Source organism: Hippichthys cyanospilos, chromosome 11, assembly GCF_059441005.1.
Source record: "Hippichthys cyanospilos isolate Australia breed blue-spotted pipefish chromosome 11, RoL_Hcya_1.0, whole genome shotgun sequence".
NCBI classification, from domain to species: domain Eukaryota; kingdom Metazoa; phylum Chordata; class Actinopteri; order Syngnathiformes; family Syngnathidae; genus Hippichthys; species Hippichthys cyanospilos.
Genome location: NC_142379.1, coordinates 1,518,422 through 1,534,458, shown reverse-complemented (window position 1 = coordinate 1,534,458; position 16,037 = coordinate 1,518,422). Strand labels below are relative to the sequence as shown.

The window sequence follows — 16,037 nt, the reverse complement described above, 5'->3', positions numbered from 1 at the left end:
CATGTTGCGCAAGACAAACCAGCAACTAAACATGCTCATTTGCATAAATTGTTGACAGCGAATCACGCCTTTTCCAGTCAGCAAAGTCCCCGGTGACTAGCGCATCCATATTTATGCGCTGCACTTTTCCCCCATCTCAGCATCGGCGGCGGAAGTGTTTACAGAAGCTCTGTTCACTTGTTGTTGGCGCATCTCACCCATATTTATTCCGTGACTGTTTCACATGCGAAAGCGCCGTCGCTTATCTGCACCTCCTCATGGCCATAATGTGGCCCGATTACGTTATTTTTTTTAATGCGGGTGTGTTTTTTTTCGACAGTACTCCGACATTCCAAATGGAAGGTTTTCATAGATGGGCTCAGTTCGAAATAGAGGTTTGCGCCGTTGTGGGAGTGAACGCAGCCAACTTGAAGCAAAACGGACTCACGGGAGTCAAAGTTGGAGATTGGCGAGAGCGATTTATGTCCGTGGGAACCTGCAGGAAGGTTCAAAGTAGGAGTAGGATTGTAAGTCTAGACCACGCCAAGAACGAGACTTTGAGACTGGAAAGTGTCAAGATTGAGGCAAGACTAAGAACTTTGGAGATGAAGGCCAAGACAAGACCAAAACCTTTGGAGGTCAGGACCAAGACAAGAGCAATACTTTTGGAGGTCGAGATTGAGACAAGAACAAGACTCTTGGAGATGGAGAACGAGACAGATTCAAGACTTCTGGAGTTTGAGACCGAGACAAGACCACGAGTTTTGGCGCTCAAAACCGAGACGAGATCAAAACATCGGCTTTTCAATATGTTCAAAATGACAATATTTCCATTTTTGAATGGCAGTGAATGAACCCGACATGGGCTGAACTGAACTGACCCTTTAAAAGTGGTCTCGAGACCAAGACTACAACACTAGGGGTGTCCCCATATATTGCAGCCTCAGGTTGTCTCCAAAACTGATATAGATCCAATATAATATTGCAGATTTTGGATGTTGACAATATCATCCGACACCCTCTTTTTTGGGCTAATATCGGCCCGATATCCAACATCAACTTCAGATCGGGACCCTCCTATACAATACTACTTGGTTCCTTTTGATAATCCTCGTGTCCCCAACTAGCCGGATGGAAGAGTTTTCAAAGTTAATCCCAGTTTTTTGGAAGCTTAAGCTAAAGTCCTTGGCCAAAGTCAGGGTGCTCCTTGAGTGCTCGCCCACTTTGATGACTTTTCTACTTAGTCTCTATCCCATACTTTCCTTAAAATCCTATTGTCCCCCCCCCGAGAAGCCACACGCACCGTAGTGTGTAATTGCTGCTGGTTCCCAAGTCGTTCGGTGCATTCAACGGACGGCGTATACATGCTACGATTGTAAGCGGCGAGGTCATCCCACCTCCGCACGCTGCACTTGACCTGAAACACTTAAGCGCTAAGTGGTTGGAAATGGCTCTGCCGTACAACTCCACTTCAGGATGAATATCCTCAATTGCACTGCTAAAAGCTGCTACTTCATGAGGAACATCCGCACAATAAACGTACATCCTTGGATTATCACCATGTTAAAATAAGTCGCAGGAAAAAAAATATAGTGTACATCCAATATGCACCGTATTTTCCACACTATAAGGCGCACGGCATTATAAGGCACATCTCTAACACTTTTTTTACATAAAGGACATACCGCATTATAAGGCGCATAGAACAGAAGCTACAGGCACGGCTGCGCTTGCGTTATGCTGCCACGAGATGGAGCTGCGCTAGCGGGAATCAAATCAAAACAATCAGATAAGTCAATCAAACTTTTCAATCAGAAATTAAGAATAAAAATGATTTGTGGAAAGTACTATCTTAGGAATGGGAAAAAATACTTCTCGGCTACAGTAAAAGACTGTTTAAATCAATTATTATCAATTAGTATCACCTGAATAATGTGCCCTGGATTATAAGGGGCATAGAATAGAAGCTAAAGCAGTGACAGGGCTTGCATTATGTATTTACTCGATGGAGCTGCGCTAAACAAAACAATTCTCGCTCCTTAGCAACTGACCGTCGGCGGGGTCTACGATGTCCACGTTGGCGACTTCAGGGAATTCAAGGACGGCCATGACAGGCTCGGAGAGGACAATCTGGAAGGTCTCCGACACCTCGTACTGGCTATCTGGCAGGATGCGGACCTTCCAGGTGGCGGCGGTCTGACCGGGGTTGAACTGCACCTGCTTCTGAGCTTTGCCGCGGAAATCTTTGTCCTTGAGCGCCGTTCCGTCCTTGGTGCCGATGCCTTTGTGGAAAAACACACACAAACAGCTCTTACCGTACTGACAAACCAAATGTGGGTAGAGCAGTTTTTTTTAAATGCTCCTCAAATGGTGGCCTTTCTAAGCGGTATATCTTCTGATTCAATTTCTGAATTCATCTTTACATACAAATGTATGGATAGGAAAATGACATATTTTTCAAACTCCATAGGATGAGTCCATATATGGGATGAAGGCGCTCTGGAAGGTATGTGAGATATCTGGATATCTGCAGGTAAGCCCAAATCTAAATGACTGCTTTTTAATGCAGTGACAGGAACAGTGCACTTTTCTTTTCAAATGAAAAACAAACTCATTGGAACATGAAGCAACATCTTGCTAAAATGCATTATGATGATGTTGTTTGCCTTTTTTGTTATCACATTTTCTGCACGCCTTCAATGAATGGCCTTTAAAAAAAATGTTTTCATATATAAGGCGCACCGTATTATAAGTCCCTCCAAAAACGAAAACTCGCGTTTTATGTGTTGTATAAAGCGCACCAGGTTATAAGGTGCACGGTCAGACTTTGACAAAATTGAACACACAAAATTCTCCCACACCCACACCAAAAAAAAACACATCTCAGAAACCCCCATGCAATTTCTTTAGGAAATGACCCCCTTTGCATGTGTGATGCTCTCCCATTAAGAATAAGTTGTTTTGCAACTTCAGCGCAACTCTCGATGCGCCTTATTTACGTTACAAAGTTAGCCTCTCACAGGCGATTTAGGATGCGGGCTAAAATCCTTCCTGCTGATCGGCTCTCTGGTGGACTTTATGGGTGGAAAACACAAATGCGTTTTTGAGTTTTGTTTCCCTACCAATAGCCGAAAGTTCTGGTGTTGTTGTTGTTGGCGCCGATAACAGATTGTGCCGTCTGCGTTGTTGACTACAACCGAAAGTAAAATATATTTGTCATATAAAAATGCCTTCTCAGCTCCCGTCATAAACAAAGTCATCAATACAGGCGGCGAGCGCCAGCGCCGCCAAGTCGATCCCATCTTCAAGTCCCAAGTCGCCGCGTGGGACGGTTATGGTCCATGTGAAGCCAATTATCTGTCTTCTCAGTCCGGAGCTCGCGTTTGACCTTTGGCGTGCCGGCCGTTTGACTGTCGCTGTGACGGCGGCGGAGGGAGCGCCAAGGCCCGTAAAATGTCACGCGGACACTTCATTGTCTTTTCAAAGTGAGCGCACAACACGGGCTTTGGCCGTAAACATGGCCGCCCACCCAAGGCCAATTAGCTCGGCCGCCAAGCAAATCGCTACAGCTAGCGCTGTTTTTTTTTTTTGTTTCATTTTGTTTACTCATTCACTGCCGTTGACGGCTATAGACGTCAAAAGTCAACCATTACTGGGCTTCAATTAATGTGTGAATGTTTAAAAATGATACAGTTTTATGGATATTTATACAAATATAATATCTAATTGTCTTATTCATCGTCTAAATGTAATAGTTATGTTTTCTCTTCCCTGGGGGGTTTGGACAAATAAATGAGAAGCCCCGCTGTAAGTGATTATGGACCATTGGTGTTCAGGCCTCCAAAAAAGTGTCAGCAGAAGAAAAACGTTGAATAATTCCACTTGTAGAAGAAAGACTCTCAGGCTGCACACAGAAAATGCATGCGTTTGACTTTTTTTTTTTGGGGGGGGGGGGACTATAACTGATTTATTCACCTGCTCTTTGAAATGAAAGCGAGGACTTTGATATGTAAGTAGAGACAGGAGAAAAAGAGGCTCCGGCATAGCCAACCTGAGATAAGATGGTCCACCTCAGAATCCCCCCCGAGGAGCTCGGGGACTTGGCAAGGAGAAAGGATTCATCCCAAAAGTTTAGCGGTGACTCGATGCTAGCTGCACTCAAATGGCAGCCCGCCTTTCAAAAATCGCACCGCTTGATTCGAAGCCCGGCAGGCTAATTAGCAGAGGTGGGAAACGTACATATTTTTGACGGTCCTACATTCAACAGAACCACGCCCATCCGGTCCACCATTCGTCAGGCGCTGGTCTATAACGCAATTCCGACATTTTAATTCGCCGTTTTTTTTTCTAGAATTCCCGTCATTTGTCGGTTCATCCGCAAACCGGGGGTCTGTCGGTGCTGACAAAGTGCCCGCCTCTGCTAATTAGCAGATAAAATGATGAGGGCAATTATCGTCCGAGGCGGCGTGTTTGCACAAGCGGTAAAAAGAAAGTTCAACGTGAAAACGCTGGATGATTTGGTCGGGTCTGCAAATGTTTGACCTTTTGTTTGAGAAATATGTTATTTTCTTTAGGGCCAATCACACTCGGGGGTAACGTGAGGCGGCGCTCAATCTAGTGAGCAATGTCCAACATAAAAGGTTGTACGGCAGCTCAGGGGCTTGTAAGGACAAAATTGCTCCGACTTATCCGATTTCAACGTCGGCAAACTCTCCATCAGCGCGCGGCGGCTTTATTGTTCTCGCTTGTTCTCGTCGGATCTTCATTGATCTGACGAGAGCTCGGCGCCGCAAAGGGCTCGTGCGCCATATGGACGGCAAAAATATTAAGGGCGCGGTCCGCTGACGGCATGTGAAGACGGAAGACAAAACTGTTGGCCCCCAGTGAGTTTGTTCGCCAGGTTTGCTGCAAAGATATAGCCAATTCTCGATTTAGGTTTTGCGACAACAACAAAGAGAGGTCATGTTTTTTTGTTGTTGTTGTTTTTTTTAAGAAAAGTAGAGGACCCAACGTTCTGCTCTGAGGAACTCCGCTCTAAATTGTCTGTCAGATTGTTATTTTGAATGGGTGTTTACTGCTTCTCTTTATTTATTTATTTTTCTACTCTACAGATTTACTGATTATGCGTGATAATCCAGAATAGTCCAAATTAGAATAACAATACAATAACAAAACAAAATAATTTTAAAAAATGAACATTCCAAGATTTGAAAACTAACCATAACTATTTTCATTCTCATCTCAACCATTCTCAATAGTTGTTTTTGCTATAAAAATGAGAAGATTACAAGATTATTAATATTTTTTGCAAAGATTAGAGGATTTATAGTTCTGCCCTGAGGAACTCCGTTCCAAATTGTTCCGTTTGAGAACTATTGTTCTAACCAGAGATAAAAGTAATGAATTAAGATTCAAGGTCTGCATGCTGAAGAACGATGGTTTCAATATTTTAGTCAATTTCTTGCTTGTGAATGCAGCGTGTTTAGAATACAAAACGTTGCAAGTGGAATCTGTTCCATTTATAACAACAGCAAGCCATACTCCTGATAATCACAACAATTAGATTTTCCGCCCACGTTCTTTGTATGCTCATCCTTGTTTAGCTTTAATTTGTGGGGCTATCACACGGGGATCATCACGCTGCCTTTTTAGTTGTATCATTCCTTTTTATTTTTTTTCCTCAGAAGCTATTACAAATGAGCCATTTCAATTTCACACCTCTGGATTCACACCTTACTGTCAGCTGCATTCCAAATATATATATATATATATATATATATATATATATATATATATATATATATATATATATATATATATATATATATATATATATATATATATATATATATATGTGTGTGTGTATGCATTCACACCTTAGAAAACTAACTATAAATATAACTAACTATAAGTATAAATAAATAATAAAAAAATACATTTTCTTGCGATAAGGATAAGGTGGAGGAAATTCCAAATTTTTATGAATAGAAAATTAGAGGACCGAAAGGTCTGCTCTGAGGAACTCCGGTCCAAATTGCCTGACGGATTGTTATGTTCCCTTTATTTTGAATTTTAAGGATTGCTGATTATATTCAGTAGTCCAGCATAAACCGCAACAGAATAACAATAACTACACAATAATATAAACTTCAAACGACGACGGAATGGCGGGGTGAGGCAAGCTGAACAAAGGTCAGAAATTTGCATGATGTTGCAATTTGAGACGTTGCATTCGTGATCAAATCTTGAGGGAGGCGCTTAATGATGCCAAGAGAGCTAACCTTTAGCATGAACTCATTTAATGACACCTTGGCTTTAGAGCGACAGCAAAAGAAAAACAAGCCCAACAGTGGCTGCACGCTGTTTGTTTATTTCCGGCTACTAAATTGCTCACTGCTCATTCAAATGCAGGTGATCTCTCCACCCGGCGCTATTAAGCATCTAGAGAGAAAACCGTGGCTGGTAGATAGGAGTTAAAGCTTCATCTGTTTCTTACTGTTGCTGCAAACTATATATATATATACACACACTTTAAACTTAGGTTTAGTTTGGGGCCATACGAAGTGTTTCCTGTTCCTGCCCTGCTTCTTGTTCCAGTTAATTTGCTATCGATTTGAAAAGAAAAATGGACTTTTCGTCTCACGGGAGCTTTCAATTACCGTATTTGTTTAGAGGGAATTCAGTTTGCAAACACTAATGAAAATAATAATAAAAAATCGGGACTATCTAAAATAGATATATAAAAATAAGTCAAATCCATCCATCATTACAAAGGCTGACATTTTCTACACATCCATTGTTTTGACTTACTGACAAACGAGGTCTCCCCCAGGTACCCTCGCCGTTTGAGCACCACCTCCAAGAACCTGAGCTCCTCGTCCACCACGTAGTGTCTCTTCTCCAGCGAGATCCAGGCCCAGTTGAGACGGAATTGCTGCTTCCTCAGTTTGTTGCCACCTGCGGAGCAAGGGAACACATGACAAACGTTAGCAACCTTAGCGGCTCGCGGCGCCCGGTCTTCGGACGACCTTTCACAGGGAGCGTAACTCAAGGGACGCAATCGCTGTTTGTACTGATCGCTTTTGAAACACAAACGTCGAGAGGAAGTTACGAGAACACCGGGAGCTGCCGGGCGGTTCTAAACACGGAAACTGCAGTGGCGTATTGTTCAATTGACGTTGTCATTGCCCCGCGAGGTAGAGGTGTCATCTGAAGAAATCAAAATCCAGCTTGGAATGAACTGAAATGATATAATTACTCAAGAAGGTCTGAAGATGGAGGCAAAAGACAAACGTTCTCACAGGCAAGTTCATTATTTCTGGGACGGCCGTACGGACCAACGCTTGGGGTCCTCGGCCCTCGTACTCGCAGCCACGGGGAATTTAAAGTCTTGACTAAAGCTAAGATGGAAGTTTTTGGGAGGTCGGAGGAAGCCTCCCGTGGTAAAAGGCTTTTGAAAAACACTACTGCGCGAGCCTTTGAGCGCACGCGGGAGGTATGAAGGGCGGCCGAGCCTTACGCTCAATTCTTTGGATCCCACCGCTTTGCTTCTAATTAAGATAAAAAGGTGCGGGTTTCCCGTCTCAACCGCCTCCATTCATCCCGGTCTTTTGAAGCCGCTTTCAAAGACTCGACCCGGACGCCCTGCGGTTACTTCTCAGACCAGGTGAAGTGTTACATCAGCGAAAAGAAAAAAAAAGGAAGACATTTTTATGTTTTTACGTGTCGAGCTCCGGTAGGCAGCCGGAATGATTGCTTCCTAAAAGTCGACGGCCGCACTCGGCGGAAAGCCGGGGAGGGTTGAGGGAATGGTGACGATCGGGGCGCTAATGTACTGCCAGACGTCTGGCAGCTTGGGGAAGAGTGCGAAGGGGGAAAAAAAAAAAACCTTGCGAGGTCGAGTGGATTGGCGCTGTTTGTGTTCGGCATGACTGGGGTTCTCCAGCCTCATCCCGAGCACGACCTGGATGTTCCGCTCAGTAAATCCGCCACCTTGCAACTGCTTCCATTTCCTCTCCCGGCGCGGATGCTCAAGATGCTGACATCGAGTGCTCTATTAGCTGTGAAGCCTCTTTAGAGGAGTGCGAGCAACTCCCATTGCTTTCCTTTTGACCCGTGCGCCTCAGAAAAAAGAAAAATAGCAGAAAAAAACGTAATAGCAGAAAAAGGGCAAATGCACCGTAGACAGGTTTCTAAATCATTTCCACCAATCCCCTGAGGGAAACGCGCTCGGCAAGCCGTGACTATCTCGTGACATCCAAATACAATTAACGCAGTAAGCTCTAATGAACGAGCTTACAACAGCCATGGGATTCTCGCAAAATAAACTGAAAATGGTGTGGGATGGATGGATGGATGGATGGATGGATGGATGGATGGATGGATGGATGGATGGATGGATGGATGGATAGATAGATAGATAGATAGATAGATAGATAGATCTAACAGCCTGTTAATACTCGATCTTGATAGAGATAGATAGACAGACAGACAGACAGATAGATAGATAGATAGATAGATAGATAGATAGATAGATAGATAGATAGATAGATAGATAGATAGATAGATAGATAGATAGATAGATAGATAGATAGATAGATAGATAGATAGATAGATAGATCTAACAGCCTGTTAATACTCGATCTTGATAGAGATAGACAGACAGACAGACAGACAGACAGACAGACAGACAGACAGACAGATAGATAGATAGATAGATAGATAGATAGATAGATAGATAGATAGATAGATAGATAGATAGATAGATAGATAGATAGATAGATAGATAGATAGATAGATAGATAGATAGATATCTTTGCCCATGCCCCAAAGAGAGGGTATGTCTGGGGAAAAAAAATCCCTGCACATGCGCCAACAAAAAGACACTATGGATTTTGAGCACAGAAAAATATATTGAGCAAGGATGGATTTTCAGCACAGAAGAACTTTTTGCTCGCTTCCAAATCTCTCACTGCTTGCTCACAATAGCCCTCCCTCACCCGCTCAACATCCGCCTCTCCGCTCTCTGTGTACTCTCCGCGCGCTCAGTGTGGCACGCACGTTAGCAATGTGCCAAAAATCCAGCCGATCAGAGCTAGTAAAAGTACATGGATTGACGGCATGGTATTCAGTAGATTGCTTGTTGCGTTCGCCCGGAAAGAGCAAACGAGATACAAAAACTAACAAGGTCGCAAATATATATTCACATGTATCCACATTGCAATACTTTGGCAAGATTTCTGGATTTTGAGCCCCCAAAAATATGATTCATTCATTAAAATCAATGCAGTCATTCCGATCAGAAACCACGAATCACCTTTTCTACCTGCAGATATTTTCTCATCAATAATCAACGAGCCCAACCTCAAAGCTTAAGACTAAGCTTAATGTTGTGGAAAAATAGCTCAGTTTGATTCAACTTGAAATGAGATGGCGCCCTAAAAAAATCATTGCAAACATCCCAAGCGAGTCGGACGTTTTGTCCCGCGATCGATGGCGAATGTTGAAACCAACGGGCCACGCCCTCATGCTCCATCGTGCAAATAAAGACGCGGGGGACGAATTTGTCCGAAAGGCCCGCGAGGACACGAGGCGCGGGTCCACGTGCTCCCATCTCTCTTGCGAATTATCCACAAATACGTGACTGCTTTGACTCATCCGCCAATGGCGTTCTCCTCCCTAAAAACGGAGAATAATGGAGTCCTTGACACGTCGTCTTTGCGCTTAGCAACCGCCGATGTCAAAGCGCGCCAAAAAACTCGAGTCGCGGCGGGATCGAAGAATAATCATATTGTAAAGAGCTGCCTTTTCTCCATTCTGGGTCTTAATAGCTATTTTCCGTGGCCAGCCAGCCATCAAATGACAGCCATTATGAACGGCGCGCTTCGTCGGCTGCATATTCATCCTTGTTCAATCGCTCGCACCCGTCCTCCCGCGCGCCTCTTACCCCCGACTCTTTTGACGTTTATCCGCCTTCCGCCAATGCGGACTTCCGGAATCGGCGCTTGAAATTCTCCGTTTATTTGGTTCGGTTCATTCCGAGAAGAAACTTAGCCCAATCGAATGAGAATTTAGAAATTCGACGAATAAAGTCACGATTCCGAGAAAAAAGTCCGAAATGTGACTTTCCAGCAGTTTGACGCATATTTCAAGGCCGACGGAATATTGTATCGTCAGAATATGGAGGCATCGAGGCGACCAGATGAAACATCCGATTCCATTCTTTACCTAGAAAAAGAAAGTCAGAGTCTACCTTATTTCATTTTTTTGGAATCACAATTTGAAAGTGGGTCATTTGTGTCGTCTTGGACAAAATGGAGAAAAAGAGCTTTTATTGTGAAAAGATGTGTTTTCTGACTTTATTTTCAGAATTGTATTTCTTATATTCTATGCACCTTATAATGCGGCGTGCCCCTGTATGTGAAAAGGGTTTTAGAATAGGCCATTTGCACATGTGGTAGAATTGACAATAAAGCAAACTTTGACTTTGACTTTCCACAAATCTTTATTCTTCATTTATGATTGTCTATTAATAAAGTTTAACTGACTTATGTGATTGTTTTGGTGGCATTTCTTTTACCATAGCTCCACCTAGAGGATGCAAAATGCAACCGCAGCCACTATTGTAGCTTCTATTCTATGCGCCTTAAAATGCGGCGCGCCCTATATACATTCAAAACATTAGAATTGGTGCTCCTTATAGTGCAGAAAGTTCTGTAGTAAAGTTTGACTGACATTTGATTGTTTTGTTTTGATTCACTTTAGCATAGTTCCAGTCACTCGTGTAGCTTCTATTCTATGTGCCTTATAACGCGGTGCGCCCTATTATGAAAACAGTTCACTTGAAGTCACTTGTGGGCTGCCTGAGTGTTACGCAACCCCCAAAACAGGTGACCCGAGTATGACGACCCCCTCCAACCCAACCCCTGAGGATTAACGTTAGCAGGACAAGCCACCAGTAAAAGGCGACAGATTAGATCGCTGAGTCGTGAAGAGGTAATGGAAATATGGAGAAAGTCCGATTTCACACACTTTGAGGAACTTCACACAAGGATAAATGCAGGCGCGGCTTAAGGAAGTCAGGAAAGACCTTTTTTTTTTTTTTTTTTTTTACGAGGCTTTTTTAAGGCCACTTTGATCAAATAGAAGAGCTCGCATTAGCAAAATGTGAGCACGTCGCAAATAGCCGGCTAAGCCAATAAAGTCCATGAAATACAATGATGGAAATGGATTGCTCTTTGACTGCTTTTTCTCATCGGGTGGAACATTGACTTACAAGTTTAATTTAGTCCAACATCACGGTGGCAACTCAAATCACTCTGATAGCAAATCAAACTTTCACCATTGAGATGAATTGGAAGCACGTTATTCAGGCACTCACCGCCGAATGTTTTGGCAAAAATATTTACCCACACCCCAGAAAAAAAATAAAAATAATAACACCCCCAAAAAATAGATATATGAAAAATATAGCACAACTGTATTGCTGCAATCTAGTGGCAAATGGTGGTGTATACACATGAGCTCCAAATTTGACAAATTATTTTTCATACATGCCGTTGGGTACTAAAATGTCGTTGTTGGGCCACAAATGGCCCCCGGGCCGTAGTTTGGACACCTCTGGTATAAAACAACAACAAAACAAACAAACAAACTCAAGCATATAATGCTTTGCAAAGGTGCCACTCCAACACAATTTACCAGTGTTTCTTCATGTTGCACTTAATTTGCTCTTAATTTGAAAAGAAAATAAACTGTTGCTGTCACGGCATTAAAAAGCATTCAGTTCATTTTTTTGTAGCAAAACGTTCACGTTACAAGTTTACTGAGTTGATGAGCAAACATTAACTTTTGAGTTAAGGTTGCAGTGTCCTTGGGATTTCGGTGAATGGGGGGTGGGGGTTAGAGGCTTCACTCCTCCGGCTTTCTCTCAAATTAAGATAAGAAGTGCGGTTGAGTTGAAAGGGCCTCCCCGTCCGGCAAATCGTTAATCTTTCACCGGCGCTTTCACGCATATTTGCATTTGGAGCGTCGGCTGCGGCAAAACCCGCATGAGCTCACCTGCCGTTAATGCAAATCTTTACGCCTCACATCGGGTACATTCGTTTCTCTTTTGGAATATTTGCGCGCAAGCGAGGGTCCTATAAAAGCCGCGCTCGTAACTTTTGATTCACAAGGATCTTCCAAATGGCACTCTTAGAAAAAAAAATCTGGAAAAAAAATACTGTAAATTTCAGACTACACTTTTTTGTCATGCTTTGAACCCTGTGGCTTATACCCAAGTGCCACTAGGGGGCTATCTCCAGGTAAACAATGCCAGATTGAAGAAGGCACTACTGGAATTATTAAATTTGAGTTTGAACTGCTATTTTACTCGCTACCAGGGAGCACTCTCCACTAGTTCACACAATCACCCACGTTACTGTTGTGTTGGGGCAGTATTCTAACAATTCGAGCGTGTTGAACATATGTTAGTGCTGCTCTTATTTCTAAACGTGCAGGTGTGTTCTGTGATTTTCCAAAAAATAAAAACAATTTAAACAACTTCCATGTACCATCTTTCTTCGTAAATATCTAATGTTGGAACCTGCAGCGTAGTTAAGTCCAGTATCTGCAGTTTATTTTATTGGCCACCAGCGTGCAATCTCCCTGTGGAAAGCAGCCAGAATAAGACGCTGTACAATTATTGATTTTGAGCTTGAACTGCTATTTTACTCACCACCGGGGGCACTCCTCTAGTAAACACATACAGGTGTGTTACTGTTGTGTTGGTGCAGTTTTCTAAAAAGTTAAAATGATTAAAATTGTTAAAATGATGTTGGTGCAGGCATGTTGAAGGCATATATATATATATATATATATATATATATATATATATATATATATATATGTGTGTGTGTGTGTGTGTGTGTATGTGTTTGTGTTATATATTTATCCAACAGCTATTATTTAGCCATTTTTTTGAACTAGTGGCAAAAGATGAATGAACGGCATTGTGAGAGGAGTCCAAAAACAAGAAAGTCATTTGCACAGCGCTGCGTGTTCCTCCTCACCTTAGCCTTAGTGCGCCTTGATGTTGAAAGTGCGGAGCACAAAAGTGCAGAGCGTGAACTCCGTGGCACTAACACAGTGGGCGGATGACGAGCGACACAATCCTTTAGAGAGCGGGCCAAGGAATGCGGGGTCCGGGGCCATGCCAACGCCGTGCCCCCCCTTCCCCCTCCCACTTTGGAGACACTCCTTATACGGTCGGGGGCGAGCATCCTCGGCGGACCTCGGGTCTCGCGCTTGAGCCGGGGCAGACGCTCCGGCGGCCCGGATAAATTGGGACGTGCCCCAACAGACACAATAGGTCTAAAAATACTGAATGTTCAAATGGCGTTCGCATGCTTCAATTTTCCGTGACATGCGATGAATAGCCGAGCGCGGCGCTGATGGATGAGTGTAAACACGCCGGCGACCGGGCGGGTTGTTTTTGTTGACTTGGCAAATGGCTTGTAATTGCTGGCTGGCAAACGACGTCCATGTTGTGATCCCTCCCATTCCCGAGCAGGTAGTCACATGACTCTGACTTCAAACTCTGATGTCGGCTCGTTCTCACGGACGTTTGCAACAAGGATGAGTGTGTGGGGTGGGGGGGTGGGGGGGGGGGGGGCTCATTTATAAACCGTTTTATATGCTAAGTACAATTTTGATTACTCATTACTACAACTCATTCGCTGCCATTGACGATTATAGACGCCAAAGATCCATTTTGACTTGACATCTATATATACATATATATACATATATATATATATATATATATATATATATATATATATATATATATATATATATATATATATATATATATATACATATATATATATATATATATATATATATATATATATATATATATATATATATATATATATATATATATGTGATGTTTTGGGATATTTTTTTATTTTTAGATAGACTATGCCAGAGCCACCCGTTTCCCCAATTCACACCATCTTGTCGAACGAAATACAATTCTCAAATAAGTTGAAAGAACCTACGCTAGAACCAGAACAGGAAGTCGGCCATTTTGCTTTGTGGACCTTCCGAAAAATGGAAATGAGACCAAATTATGAGCATGTCCATTTTGCTAGGGATTCTAGCCGATTTATCATCCTTTTTATTATCAGAATTAGAACTGTTTGACTTTCTGAATGCTCTGAAAACAGCAGAGGAGAAAGTGTGTGTGGGTCAACTACATTTTTGTCTCGTTTCATCACGAAGAGTTGCCAGGAGACTTAATTGGTCATAAGAGCGAGTCGAAATTCCCATTTAAATACAATCCATAGCAAGCGCGGCTAATCCGGGCCTAGGTTATATTTGGGCGTAGTGTTTTGATTCAATAAAGCGGCGGACTGGGCGCGCATGCCTTTCAGCAGTCCAATTAAGGTGGAGGGGCGGAAGATAATCCTGTGGAAGGGAAAAAAAAAACTACGGAGCGAGAGTGAGCTATACGCTCTAATCACCTTGAGCCTTGTATGAGCGCTAATGAGAGGGGAGTGGAAAAGATTTACAATCATTTCACACAGTCTAAAGCCCCTTTTCCAGCGTCCGGCCCTCAGTCGCAGGAGCCCCCCCCCCCCCCCCCCCCCATCTTTCAGACGAACATGTGAGGTGCGCCCGCCGACCTCTGTGTACATGAGAAGCGCGATAGGAGGCTCAATTTGCGTGGCCAGTGAAGTCTGCGCAGGGGCAAGCTAGACCGAGCTTTGGTATTTTTTACGCGGCACGTAAAAAAATGGCGTTTTTGTGCCGTTGTGGGCGTGAACGCAGCCAGACGCCGAAGCGGATCAAGCGCTTGACAGGGCGGAAAAATAAGCTGCTCAAGTCAAAACGTGCAGAGTAGCCTTATAAGGAAAGGCGAGCCGATATCCACGGGGCTGAAAATATAAAGCTGGTTGGGGAGATGACAGATATGGAATTTGGGAATGTTTGTTAACTCATTCACTGCCATTCACAACTAAAGATGTCAAAGCGCTGTGGGGGATAGATCCATTTTATTTGGGCTAAAAGCGAATAGTGTGTTTTGATATGAATAATGTAACCATTATGCAGCACTGTTTTTGGAATGAAAACATCAAAAACTGTGTAAAAACATAAGGACAGTTAGGCCTTGAATGGTGACCCCTCCCCCATGCATTAATCTTGGGGGAGGGTTAGGGTTAAGGGGGGATCCAGAAGATAAAGAATACATGCTAGTGATTTTTGCGATATCTTCCGCCCGCGTGACTTCATGGATCGTTCGAGCGTCGACTTTGTGACATCACACGACCGCCTGACTCCAGGTCTTTAAGTCACACATATAATGCGCAATATTACAATATGTACAGCACTTTCTATACACTTAAGATTTTCCTTCATTTGTGTAATTACAATGTGGTTAAACAGTCAGCCTTGATTGCTGAAATTCGTTCATATCTCAATTGTCATATATGGAGACGCACACCTGGTTTTGTGAAAACACATCACATACTTCCATCCTCCAGCACTAGATTGTCATAGTGCCTGTGTGTTTTTTTGTTCTTACAGGGATCACAAAGTTGAAGCCCTTGACTGAGTACAGCCATCTCGAGGAAATTCCCAAGGCTCTTATTTCAAACGGGCCTCCTTTATGTGCGTCCCGGGAGACTTTAAAGGCAAAGGAAATACTGTACGGGGGCGATTGTAAAGAAAGGTCAACCCGTCCTGGCGCTGCCTCCGAACGGCCTCGTTTGTCTTCTCGTAGAGCCGGCGCAAAATAAAACTCGGCAAACTTCTTGGGGCTGTTTGTCAAGTCATTGAGGGGAGGCCAGACGTTAGCTTAGCCCGCCGCCGATGCGAAAACGGCGCAAAGACGGAATCGGCGCCGGTGACTTGAAGCGAACGAACGCGGCGGGATTTCACGCTTGATCCCGCCGGCGCCGCCTGCGAGCCGTTGTGAGGAATAATTCAGAACACCTCGGGGATGAGCGCGACGCCTGCGAGTCAACTAGCGCGATGGCGCCTTGCGCGACGCCTGGCGAGATGTTCGCTCC

General features: G+C 43.5%; 1 protein-coding gene across 1 annotated transcript in view; it reads right to left on the bottom strand.

The window, feature by feature from the left end:
- The window catches only part of LOC148415398 (FRAS1-related extracellular matrix protein 2-like), a 74,278-nt gene that overhangs the window by 36,148 nt on the left and 22,093 nt on the right, over window positions 1–16,037 (bottom strand). Inside the window, exons 3-4 of the mRNA XM_088428172.1 lie at window positions 6,790–6,936; window positions 2,031–2,261 (exon numbers count right to left, since the gene is read on the bottom strand). Coding sequence (XP_088284298.1) covers window positions 2,031–2,261; window positions 6,790–6,936 — 378 coding nt within the window. The remainder of the gene's footprint in view (window positions 1–2,030; window positions 2,262–6,789; window positions 6,937–16,037) is intronic.